This window comes from Ctenopharyngodon idella, chromosome 2 (assembly GCF_019924925.1).
Source record: "Ctenopharyngodon idella isolate HZGC_01 chromosome 2, HZGC01, whole genome shotgun sequence".
Classification (NCBI taxonomy): Eukaryota; Metazoa; Chordata; class Actinopteri; order Cypriniformes; family Xenocyprididae; genus Ctenopharyngodon; species Ctenopharyngodon idella.
The window spans coordinates 5,065,662-5,078,744 of record NC_067221.1 but is presented as its reverse complement, the minus strand read 5'-3'; the positions used below and the strand labels follow the sequence as shown (position 1 = coordinate 5,078,744).

The 13,083-nt window shown below is 37.9% G+C and overlaps 1 protein-coding gene across 1 annotated transcript; it reads left to right on the top strand.

Annotated features, from left to right (window-relative positions):
• Positions 1–7,065: 7,065 nt before the first annotated feature.
• LOC127497750 (tripartite motif-containing protein 16) lies at positions 7,066–10,550 on the top strand. Its single transcript, XM_051866472.1, has 6 exons — positions 7,066–7,442; positions 8,473–8,568; positions 8,686–8,928; positions 9,259–9,418; positions 9,497–9,556; positions 9,684–10,550. The coding sequence occupies exons 1-6, from the start codon at positions 7,104–7,106 to the stop codon at positions 10,268–10,270; spliced, it is 1,485 nt and encodes a 494-aa protein (XP_051722432.1). The 5' UTR covers positions 7,066–7,103; the 3' UTR covers positions 10,271–10,550.
• The last annotated feature ends 2,533 nt before the right edge of the window (positions 10,551–13,083 follow it).

Here is a 13,083-nt window from a genome sequence, read left to right as displayed (position 1 = left end):
CTCTAGGCCACTGTTCACCATGCCACAGTTAGGAGGAACCCACGCTGTGTCATATCCATGTTCAGACCAGGTCTTCTGTAACGGATGACCCTGGTAGTTGATCTTCTTCACCTTGCCCACTCTTACGCTGAGTCTCAGAACGGCAAGCATTTTTCCATTTGCATGCAGAGGATAACGGGAGGCTTTTTCAAAGCTTCTAGTGACATAGACTCCAGGTCCCAGCATGCCATCAGCGGAAGGAGAGAAGCCCTCGTTCATGATCCTCATCGCATTCAACATTGTAGTGCCGTGATACATTATGTAGGATTGTTCGCCTTTGTGCAAACTTGGTTGAATGTCAACAAAGAAACACTCAGGGCACATACAACAAGAACAAGAAGAGCTCACAGACACAGACGTCCGAAACATCTTGCTGCTGTATTTCCACGGACGTCTGGTAATCAAACCTTCAGATAAATGTTGCAATACATTAGTTTGTGGTTTGCTTAAATCAGGGGTGTCCAAACTCAGTCCCGGAGGGCCACTGTCCTTCAACTCCAACTTGCCTCAACACACCTGACTGGATTTGAAGACCTTGTCTGCGTCCGAAATCGCATACTTATTTTGAATAAGTAATTACTTCAAGAACGCTAAAAAAGTATGTTCTATATAGTATAAATGTAATCTGGACGGACTACATTCGCCATGTTGTCATTATCATGTGACCAGTTACATCACTTCACTGCCATTCACAAATCCTCCCCGTGGCCTCATGGGATAGTAAAGTGTCCATCATATGCACACTTCAGAATCGTGACGGCAGTAGTAGGTCATCCAGGTAGTTTTTGCCTACTCTTTTATGAGTATTGTGAATTGGGACATTGTGATTTCAGATGCAGCCCTTGATTAGCTGGTTCAGGTGTGTTAAATTGAGGTTGGAGCTGAACTCTGCAGGCCCTTGAGGAGGATTGGACACCCCTTGCTATATATATATATATATATATATATATATATATATATATATACTGTTTTTGTGCATGTGATGAAAGTCAGTGGGCTCTAAAACTTGCCATTGTGTGGACAAAAAAACATTTTTGCAAATAAATTTTCAAAGAATTGTTCCTCAGAAGACAGGAAGTCATTTTTTAATTGATGCGAGGAAAAGTAAATGATAACAGAATTTTCATCAAATATCCCAGTCCATACTTTTAACACATTGGTCTGTTTATTTGTTTTTCCCATAATTAGCAATTTGCATATAGTAAATATTTGTGTATTTGAAAGACTTATACTTCAGAGCACGTAAAGGTAGCTTTACCGAAGTGAAACTAAAAGAAAACTACTTTTGATATTTGAAGTATTACAGTATATACTCTTATAACATTATAACATATATATGTTAGTGTGTGTATCTTATAAAGGCCTATGTATGACTATAAATAATAAATATAATTAATGTATTAATTGTTATATTGGAATTACTCCATAGTAAAAGTTGCCCCTTAATTAATAAGATAATTAATGTGGTTCAGATAACATAATATCTTGAATTTCTGTTGATTAAACCAATCGCCTTCATTGTATTAAGTAATTTTTTTAATTTCAATGAACTCAAATTTTTAAGGCAACCAGGTAACTTACTTTAAGTTAAATCAACAATTCTTTTTTAAAGTATGCTTATATAATGATATACAGTATATGCTGTTTATATTATATATACTATACTATTATATAAACTATATAGTAGTTTTGAATATTTGATAAAAGCGGAATAAGGGAAAATAGTATATACTGTATATTTCTTATTTTCTCTTATTTTGCTTATAGTGAACCAATTCTCTTTGATATTCTACAAGAAGACAATTTGGCACTGGAAATTTAATTAGAGTTACGGTAATAATGTAGATTTAAGCATAACAAAACAACCAACCTACCTCCACGGCGGTGCAGCACAAGCTGAAAAATATTACAAATAGTTTCACTTTTATTCCACAACGTCAAACAGGGACGGACCAGAACTATAAACTGAGAAGTTCTAAAGTACAAATATTGGAAACAGAGAAAAAACTAGAATATAGGTGGGAATGATATTTTATTTAGCTGATTGTTTGTTTGTTTGTTTTATTTCACTGTTGTAGGCCTATATATATATGTGGTGAGAAAGACTTTCCTTATAGGTTTATCTAATCTGTTCAACTCTGCACTGAATTCCAGCTGGCTGTTTTACACACAAGGAAGTGGTTCGTCAAGCAACTTTACAGTAAATATGTGAGAGAACAGGTGTCAGTCATGACGTAATCCATTATTGCTCTGAGCCTCCATATGATAAACATGATTAAATAACTTACTAACTTGAACTTTTCTAACTTAATTATTCTGCCATTATTTATTGAAGGTGATACAAAGAGTAAAGTGGCTAGGTGTCTACAGGTGTTTCAAATTCCCAGGAGGATTGATGTAGGAAACTGAAAAACTAGCTTTCGCTGTGATGGATGAAAACACGTGGGATGGATGAAATCAAGAATCTCTGATAATACAACACTGCTTCAGCAGCTCATCTACAAATTCACCAGAGTAAGTCAAAAGAAGAAAGAAACATTAATGAACCTTGCACTGATTTACAACAGGCCATATGAGCAAATCTGTTTATGGAATTAAACAGAAACAGAGATGTGAAAAATGATAAGCCATAGAAAATGAAACTAAAGATAAGAGAACAGTGATGAAAGATTAAAGGCAGACATATGACAGAAGTGCATAAGAAATACAAGAGAAATTATTTGACAAGAATTTAACACTAATTTACAGTTTCAAGTTTGGCTCTTACAATTTCAGCTATTTTTTAAATGGGTTCTCTTTGGACAAAACACTAAACAAAACAGCATTTTTGGCTTGTTTGTGACATTTTCTCTGTCAGAACTTGCACAGCAGTATCTGGCTGGATGTTGTAAAGCTGGTACTGTGGTAAAACCACTATATGATGAAGGAAGTTGTTACAATTTTGAAAGACATGTGCCTGGAGTCAGAGTCAGGGTAGATAAGATCCAGCTAAAAAAATCCAATTCCATGATCCAAGAAAAACGCTGACAGTTCAAAACCAGGACAAACAATGACAACGACAACAAGTGCTTAGAATTGCAGTGACACACAAGCAAGGCTTTGCAAAGATAGTGAAGAATAGACGTACTCAGTAGCGTTGTTAACCATCATTCAAATGAATGCGTGAGGCCCCCTGCTGGCCATAAATCCCCCTCACCCTGGAACACGGTTTCAACCAACGGGGACAAAACAAAAGTCTAGACTTTGCTTAGGGCTCACGAAATGGTAAACCAATCCCTGATTATACTGCTGAGATAATGAGACAATATAATCCCAGACGAAACAGACCAATCTCTTAAAGAAATGACAAAAACACAGCAGGTGATGATGACCTCTGGTGCTGATCAGGTGAAACTACTGCTGGTAAATGCTAACCTGATTCATCATAGTTTTTACTTTTAATTTCTGACTTTTATGGCATATTTCCATTTTATTTCATAGATAGGACAATATTGCATACTGTAAACAATATCATGAACAACAAATGAAATTAATTCTCAATTAAATCTTAATACACAGCGATTTCAAGCAGCAGTAAATTTAATTTGACAACTTTATTATTAAATATGCTACTGTTAGTTGTGGGATTCTGAATGCCAGAAGATAAATGAACGGACATAATAAGTGTATAGTCGCACTTTCATACCGGGATATACATTTTTATTTGAATAAAACAAAAGTGTAGGCCTATGCCAAAAAGATGCACTGCATGGTAACATTGGGTGCTTCTCAATTGGAAGGCTGCATCCTAGGGCCTGTTTCCACCTGTTATTAAGATTCGTTTTGGTCGATTGGATCACAAATAGACGAGGGAGACACATTCCCATTTACACCTGGTGTTTTAATCCATCTCTTTTGTCTACTTTCAACCACTTCTGTCCTGATTTCTTCAAGGGGAGGGTCTATGGGTGGGTAAATGTATGGGCTTTTTTTCAGATCTTTCGACCTAATGGATGAAATAAGCTTGTGCAATTTACATATGAACGCGACCTGAGACGACAATAAAACATACGGACAGCCACAAGACTGGCCGAACGCTGTGAGTGTGTGTTAGAAATCAGGAATGGAGAGAGAACATTGTGCTTGGTAAATTTTTCAGCCAAACTTGGGTCTTCATCCGACAAAGTTTAAATCCCGTCTGGCTAGCGCGTTTCCCAAAATGTTTACGCATTAAGTCAGTAGGTAGACTTTTGTGGCTGTTTGAACACATTCGACCACATGAGTGTTTACACTACGAAAGCAATCCGATCGAATGCGTTTTTGACTACCTCTGGAAGTGTTCGAAAGTGGACAAGCTCAAAGCATTTTAGACCCCGTTTACACCTGTATTTAGTGTCGTCCACTCGTGATCTGATCAACCAAAATGCAACAGAACCCACCCAATTGGGGTCCCCTGGTAAATATCACATCCCATGGGGTAAAATCAGTGTTTTTTGGCGGGGTTCCCCTGGTAAAATTAGCATTCCAGGGGCTAAATACCACGTTATTGGGGTCGTTTCAACCCGCGGACATGAAAAACAACCCGCGGCAACAGTATTAAAGTAGCCCAATTTTGTGGGAAAACCACGGACTTGGCAACACTGGCTTGAGTCCTCCTCAGCATTAAGGGATAGAATGAAACGGTCTAGTATGAGCGCATGGCTACGTCACACGTGTTCCCACCCCGGCGGTAACAAAACAAAAATAATATTAAAACTTAATTTTGGAAAAATACTTTGTATTAAAATCTTTATATTAACTGGCTTTCTATTAATGCAATACAGTGAATGACCGTCTGTGGTCTCCCAGTGGCTTACATTATCAGCAGCTTAGTGTTAAAGGGTTAGTTCACCCAAAAATTAAAATTCTGTCATTTATTACTCACCCTTATGCCGTTCCACACCCGTAAGACCTTCATTCATCTTCGGAACGCAAATTAAGATATTTTTGTTGAAATCCGATGGCTCAGTGAGGCCTGCATAGCCAGCAATGACATTTTCTCTCTCAAGATCCATAAAGGTACTAAAAACATATTTAAATCATTTCATGTGAGTACAGTGGTTCAATATTAATATTATAAAGCGACGAGAATATTTTTGGTGTGCCAAAAAAAACAAAATAACGACTTATTTAGTGATGGCCGATTTCAAAACACTGCGTCAGGAAGCTTCGGAGCGTTATGAATCAGCGTGTCGAATCCGCAGTTTGGAGCGCCAAAGTCACGTGATTTCAGCAGTTTGGCGGTTTGACACGCGATTCCGAATCATGATTCGACACGCTGATTCATAACGCTCCAAATCTTCCTGACGCAGTGTTTTGAAATTGGCCATCACTATATAAGTCGTTATTTTGTTTTTTTGGCGCACCAAAAATATTCTCGTCGCTTTATAATATTAATATTGAACCACTGTACTCACATGAACTGATTTAAATATGTTTTTAGTACCTTTATGGATCTTGAGAGAGGAAATGTCATTGCTGGTAATGGAGGCCTCACTGAGCCATCGGATTTAAACAAAAATATCTCAATTTGTGTTCCGAAGATGAACGAAGGTCTTACGGGTGTGGAACAGCATGAGGGTGAGTAATAAATTACATTATTTTCATTTTTGGGTGAACTAACCCTTTAAGTGATTAATTTACACCAAAATGAAAGATAACACGTATGCCTTCATCTCCAAAAACAATATTTTTGTCTTACATTTCATAATGAACTCAAACAAGCTCAGTGCCGACTTGTTTTCCATCAGTGGAATGTGTGCAAAGGATTGTGGGTCTGAAAGGATTGAAAGACGTGAGGGATAGACCTGATGCATCCTTCAAAATGAGCTGAATGAAAGACACCAAACGAAGGCTGCCTTCCAAGGATCCTTCAAATTGAGATGGCCTTTGACAACACTTATTGAAGTGGCAGTCTTCCTTTTGAGAAGCACCAATTTACTAGCATTTGTTTTGTCATTTCACTAGAATGAAAGCATGCGTCTGTGCGTGAGTGAACTTCACGCTTTCTGTTGCGTCCCACCTATTATGACAGCCATAACAATCACGCAGCAAGACACTGAAAATAACAAATTCCAGCTCTGGATCGGCACTCATTTCACTACAACGAAATGACAACTTTGCTCACCAACTTCAGATGCTCCCTTTGTATTAGCTATATTAGGTAGTAGAGACAAAACCACCCTTCTCAGCAGAAGACACATGTGACATGTCGATGTCCATGACATAACCTGCAAGGTCATGTGAGAACAATGTACTGTACTTTAATAGTTGTATTTAATACTGTTAATTAAATGCAGTATGAATTATATAGTCTACTGTAGTATGCAGTATACATCTATGTTAGTATTTCATTTTAGCACACAGCTCATGAGTTGTCATACACTGACATTAATATATTTGTGTCCTTGGGTTTAAACAACAGCGTTGTGAAGTCTGCAACACAGAATCATTGTTTGAAGTCCTGTAATTCAATATTGTTTGCCTGAGGGTTCAGCCAAAGCAAACAACAAACAAAATTAACTTATAAGCAAATACATTACATATTCCTAAAACAACACTGATTATAAAATTGAAGCTCATATTAATACTGTCTTGATGCTTTCATGCCCCGAGCATGAGGAAAAAATGCTGTTTGTTTGAACTTTATATTTATCAAAGATTCCTAAAAAAATGTATCACGGTTTCCACAAAAATATTAACTATTTTCAACATCGATAATAATGTTACGAAATGATTCTTGAACACCATATTGGCATATTAGATTGATTTCTGAAGGAAAGGATTGTGTGACACTGAAGATATATGAATAAAATAGTGCAATAGAGTTGTTGCTTCCTCTGTTAGATTACATGTATTTATTGTGAAAGGATAAAGCTTGGCTTTTTTCAGTGGTTTTGTCAATAGCAGTCCTCTGAGTCATTGCCCTGGCTCCGGCGCTGAAACCACACCCTTATCCTTAATGTTCTGCATTGCCAGTGCCATAATCATACTTCCACAGAAACGAAACTCAGTTAAGTACTGCCAGTGCCAGCGCATCCACAATCATGGAGGAAACAGCTCCAGCTCTTCAGTCAAGTGGATCCGCAGATGTGGAGTGTAATGCATGCGTCGGAAGGAAGCGCAAAGCCGAACAGACCTGTCTGGAGTGTTCGGAATCATACTGTGACATTCATCTTGGTATGCATAACACTCTGCACGTGGGAAAGAGGCACAAACTAGTGGAGCCGAATGCAGCGTTGCAGGAGAACATCTGCCCCGATCATGGCAGGATCCTGGAGGTGTTCTGCCGCACAGACCAACGCTGCATCTGTCACCTGTGCATTACTGATAAACACAGAGGTCATGAGGTCATTGCAATGGAAGAAGAGGTGGCCAATAAACAGGTCAGAAATTCTTAAGTCTGAGCCAGGACTTGGTGTTTAGTTGATGATGGTTTTGTAAAGACTGATACAAGTAACTAGAGAGCAATGTGGGCGCTATAATATATTTTTGTCATGGAAGTCAGTGCCCCTAAAAAAGGGCATCTAACCAATTTCCCAAAAAAATAAAAAAAAAATCTTTTGGATATAGAAATATCCAAAATGAAATGAAAGCTCACTTTGGTAACTAGGATTTCCCTCCACGTCTACATTAAGTCACACCCAAAAAGGTTTAACAATAACTAAGTTTGTTAATCAATGGTGTATGCTTTTGTTGAAACCATCTGTGCTCATTATTTCAACGTATTTTTTATAATAATCATGTTTAACAAAGGAAATCATGGAAAAAACTACACTAACCATGATGCTGTACAGAAAATTCCACCTGTCAGTCAACAACAAAGAGTCAACATATGTGTGTGTGAGTGTGTGTGTGTGTGTGTATATTGCAATTACCTTAAAATTTTAAAACTTTAATTTGATTATGTTGTTTGCAATGCTTTATGGGATTGTAGTTATTTTTTGCTTCAAATAAAAATTTGTGATGTTGCGATTCACATCGTAGCTGGTTGACTTGTTTTTTTTTTTTTTTTTTTTTTTTGTCGTCAAATCCCTATGTGGAAATTTATGGAAAAACACTTCCGGAACCAACACCACTGGGAGAAGTGGGCGGGTACTAATGCACTCTATATTTGAATGAATACACAGAGGAAATTTGAATATGTAAAAAAAAAGTTTAACTGTTTTCTGTTTTAATATATATTTTAACATGCATTTTATTCCCGTATAGTTGAAAATTCAGCACTTATGCCAAAATGTCCGAACACCAGCCTATTACCAGTGGTAATGCTCAACACATTGCTTATGTGGAATGAATTTGAGCCTGGCCCATGTCATTTTTCTGTACTATCAGTGCCAATAAAAGTGATAAAAAGGCTTAAAAACACTAGAAGTTGTTCTACTGAATTAAATTGCAATCCTGTTTCTTTTTAAGGTTAAGTTGTGGGAGTTGCAGAAGCAGGTCCTTGACATAATTGAAGCAAAAGAGAAAGACGTGCAAGAGCTGGGACAAGCTGTTGAGGTTTTCAGGGTTAGAGGACATTTAACTTTGCTTTGAACCTGCTAACTATCTTCATTTTTATGGTATGGTATGGTATGGTATTGCATGTGTAGCTAATTTTAAGACACCCTCCCTCTTCATTATTAGGCTTCAGCAAATAAGGCACTGGAGAAGAATGAGAAAGAGTTCACTGAGCTGATCCAGTCTATGCAGGACAGCAAAGCCAAAGTGACAGAGCTGATCCAAGGTCAGACAGAGACTGCAGTGAAGCAAGCGGATGGATTCATAAAGTCTATACACCAGGAGATCAGTAATATGAAGACCTTAGATGCTGATCTACTAAACCTGGAGCTGCTCTCTCATACAAACAACAATGTTCAATTTCTTGAGGTACAGTCACTGGAAATAGCTGTGAAACAGATTTTTTTAAAAGTTGTTTTTATTATTTATTGTTTCACTCTAATGCTAAGACTCTAAGACAATTCTTAATAAATTAATACAATTTAAAACGTCGTTTTAAAACGGTCAAAAACGTAGTAACTTCATTTGAGCTTGATTTTGGTAAAATGATAATAATATAATGCCACGTGCATTTATATGATCATATATAAAGTCTCAGTATCAACACAATATGAGGTACAACTTCTTGTTGGATTGCCTTGTAAAATGACCAGGTACAGTCACATTTCAAGTGCATTTAAAGCATTTTGTACTCTACAGAGCACTGTGTCTCTGCCCTCACTGACCAAGTATAAAAGATCATTCGTCTTCCTCGTGCATCCATACAATTCCTTTGAGCGTGACTCCATGGCAGTTAATGAACTGGTAGAGAAGCTAAACACGACCAGCAAGTCGAGTTTACTCACAATTTCCAGAAAAGGTTAGTAGAAGTTCTTATTTATATATATTTTATGATTATAACGTGTCTTCAATTCACCTTAACCATTTTTATTTGCAGTGAAAAACACTAGAATCGTAACATCACCACGACCGAAGACTCGAGAGGAGTTTCTAAAGTGTAAGCTTCCAGTAGAGAACAGAGCGCACAGAAAATCTTTTATAATTTGGCAATTGCAAAAGTTATGCAATGAATGTACCCCCTTACTGTATGTTGGTTTTACTAAAATTGTCTCTGTTTACCTCAGGTGCATCAAAGCTCACTTTTAATACCAACACAGCACATGAAAGTCTCGTCTTGAGAAAAGACAACAGAGAGGTGATAGCCTCACACCTGACACAGGACTATCCTGAACACACTCAGAGGTTTAACTGCAGGGCACAGATCCTGTGCAATGAAGGTCTCAGAGGGTCCCCTAAATATTGGGAGGTGGAGTTTGGCGGGGGCACCTGGATCTGCATCGCTGTGTCCTACCAAGGGGTCCGTAGGAAAGGCAAGCAGCGTACTCTGTTTGGGAGAAACGCAGAGTCATGGGGACTTCGCTGTTACTGGTCCCGTATTGAATTTTGGCATGATAATAAGACAACATTTTCGAAGAATCAATCACGTGGCTCCAAAATAGGAGTGTATTTAAACTACAGGGCTGGAATCTTGGCATTTTACAATGTTTCCGACAACATGAGTCTCATTTATAAGCACCAAACTGTTTTTAAAGAGCCTGTTTATCCTGGGTTCGGACTGGCTGGAAAAGGTTCCTATGTGAGACTTTGCGATCCAGTGAAAAATGAGACTAAAATGCCCCTTTCTTCTCCATTTAAGTTTGGCAGTTTGTAAGTTCTAGTGTTAACACATGCAGTTGTCATGAAATGTATACTATTATCAAGCATTATTTGTAATCATTCATCAGGATTCAGAGGAAGGATGCCTTTTTTGCATGTAGACACTTGGTGGCAGCACTAGATAAGTTTTAAATTCAATCTTTTTTATTCAGCATCCGTAATTAGGGACAACACTAGTCAAGAATAACTGAGAATGCATATCAAACCAGTGTGTTTTGAGTGAAAAAATGTTTTGTATTGTATTGATTATTAAATATATTTGATTTTATATACTATTTTATAAATATTGCAACATGCTGTTTTAACACAGGGCACATCTCTGGTTTGAGATCCACTGTTCTGCAGAGTTTAGCTCTGTAGTAATCCTGAAGACCTCGATTAGCTTGTTCAGGTGTGTCTGTTTAGAGTTGCAGCTAAACTCTGCAGGAAAGTGGATCTCGAGGGCTAGAGTTGCTCACTCCTGTTTTAATATCCTGAACATTTCTAACATTATTGCACATACTTACTGTTCTCCAAATGCTAATATGTAGCAGGTGCTTACCCATTTCACATCTGCTGATCTGAACAGAAATACGTCATTCATTCTAAGGGTGCGATGTACTAATGTAGTAAAAACGGAAAGGTTTTTCCTTTGCGTTTTTCATGTACAGATGACAACATTGTCCAAATGATCCCCGTTCACACAGATCTGCGAAACCGATTCAAAATTGTGTATTATCAGTGTTGGGGAAAGTTACTTTTAAAAGTAATGCATTACAATATTGCGCTACTCCCTAAAAAGTAACTAATTGTGTTACTTAGTTACTTTGATAACACTTTATTTTAAGGTGACGTAGTTACACGTTACTACATGTACTTACTATAGTAATAACAGTAAATTATGTATAATTATAAGTAACTAAACAAAACCCTTACTCCTGATTTCACTTAACATGGGGACAGGAGAGGTGTCAGTCAATAAATGGGAAAACAAAGTAACTTGCGTTACTTATTTGAAAAAGTAACTCAGATATTTTGTTGTAAGTTTAAAAGTAATGCGTTACTTTACTAGTTACTTAAAAAAGGTAATCTGATTACATTACTTGTAATGCGTTACCACCAACACTGCGTATTATGCATGCCAGGCCAGTAGATGGCGATGTCACTTTGTAAAGAAACACTACGCACCTACAGACTAAACACGTAATACGCATGCACATGACTTCACTGTTTTCAAAATTCACATTTTTGTAGTTTACATGGAAACAATAACGGTATCATTTTCAAAAACTTGTACTTTGAAACACGTTTTCAAAAGTTTGCATTTTCAGGCCCCCAAAACACTGGTGTCCTGTAAATGAACGGCCAAAAGTTTTCAGTTTTTAGTTAAACAAAATGGTGTAGTGTAAACAGCCCCTAATCCTTAAACCACATCCACATACTCCATCCTATTCCTGTTATAACTGTCCTTACATCCTTTCCTTCTTTATGCATTAGTCCTTCCCTCTTGTAATGCTCCCTTCAGGGTGCACTCTTCCACTGTCCCAACAAATAGACCTACATGGTCTCTTTTTCTCCCTTAAACCAAACAAATGCAAATACTCACATACACTTGCATCATCTCATTGAGCAGATATATACCGAGGCCCGGAGGGTCGGTACAAGGGACAACACTAAACCCAGTTGCCTCCTGCCCTTCCCCCTGCTACCCACCCTTCCAAACACAGAATCAGCCTAGGGGTAAGTGTAGGGCAGACATGGTTTCAACAGAGAAAGCAATGCCAGAGCAACAGAGAAGCACAGGAAATGTGTGTACAGGGAAAAATAGGCACTAATAGAGAACATCACAGAGAGAAAGAGTGTGTGCCATAGTCCTCAGGGAGCTGCTTACAGTTCTGTCCAATAACAGATATCATTTGCTGCCTGTATTATCCTTTTATGAGTGACGGGGATTTTAAAATACTCTATTATGAAAGGAACCGTTTCTCTCACTTTCAGGACACTGACACTGGTCTATAAATACCCATTTTTAAACATTGAGTCACCATATAGACTAAAAACGCCAGTTACAAACTCCTCTCAGCTATTACCCAGTTGGCTGATGATGCTGAGGTCTGTCACCCTTACTGCTAACAAGGTGAATGACTCTCTTGAAGCTGTTAGAGTAAGTTGTTGTTGTATAATACACACAGTTTTCTTTCTCACGGTAATGTTTTTCCTAAAGAAATGGGAGGGTTGGGCGGGATATATTAAAGGGGACCTATAATGCTCTATTTACAAGATGTAATATAAGTCTCTGGTGTCTCCAGAATGTGTCTGTGAAGTTTCAGCTCAAAATACCCCACAGATCATTTATTATAGCTAGTCAAATTTGCCCCTATTTGTGTAAGCAAAAACACGCTGTATTTGTGTGTATCCCTTTAAATGCAAATGAGCTGCTGCTCCCGGCCCCCTTTCCAGAAGAGGGCGGAGCTTTAACAGCTCACGCTTTGGTCGCTCAACAACAACAAAGCTGGAGAATCTCACGCAGCCAAAATGAGGATTGTCAGTAACGGAGTTCAGCCTTACATTGTTCAAACTGGAGTCGACACTGATGGAGAGACTCAGGAAGAAGTTACAACTTTTAGAATGAAACTGGACGTTTCTGAATGGTTAGTGGATAAATTTATGTAGTTGCTGTGGAGTTGATTCAACTCATCGACTAGCATGTGCCGTCATGTTAATCTTTTGTGCAAATCCAGCGTTAAATGGGCTATATGCACAGAGCGTTCTTTAAAACTTCCGCAATAATATAAGATAGCTCGAAAACTTCTGGTGAGATGTAATTTG

Coding starts and splice junctions, on each gene's coding strand:
- LOC127497750 (XM_051866472.1), top strand. CDS start 7,104: ATGGAGGAAACAGCTCCAGCTCTTCAGTCAAGTGGATCCGCAGATGTG. Junction 7,443..8,472: donor AAGAGGTGGCCAATAAACAG/GTCAGAAATTCT, acceptor TTTCTTTTTAAG/GTTAAGTTGTGGGAGTTGCA. Junction 8,929..9,258: donor ACAATGTTCAATTTCTTGAG/GTACAGTCACTG, acceptor TGTACTCTACAG/AGCACTGTGTCTCTGCCCTC.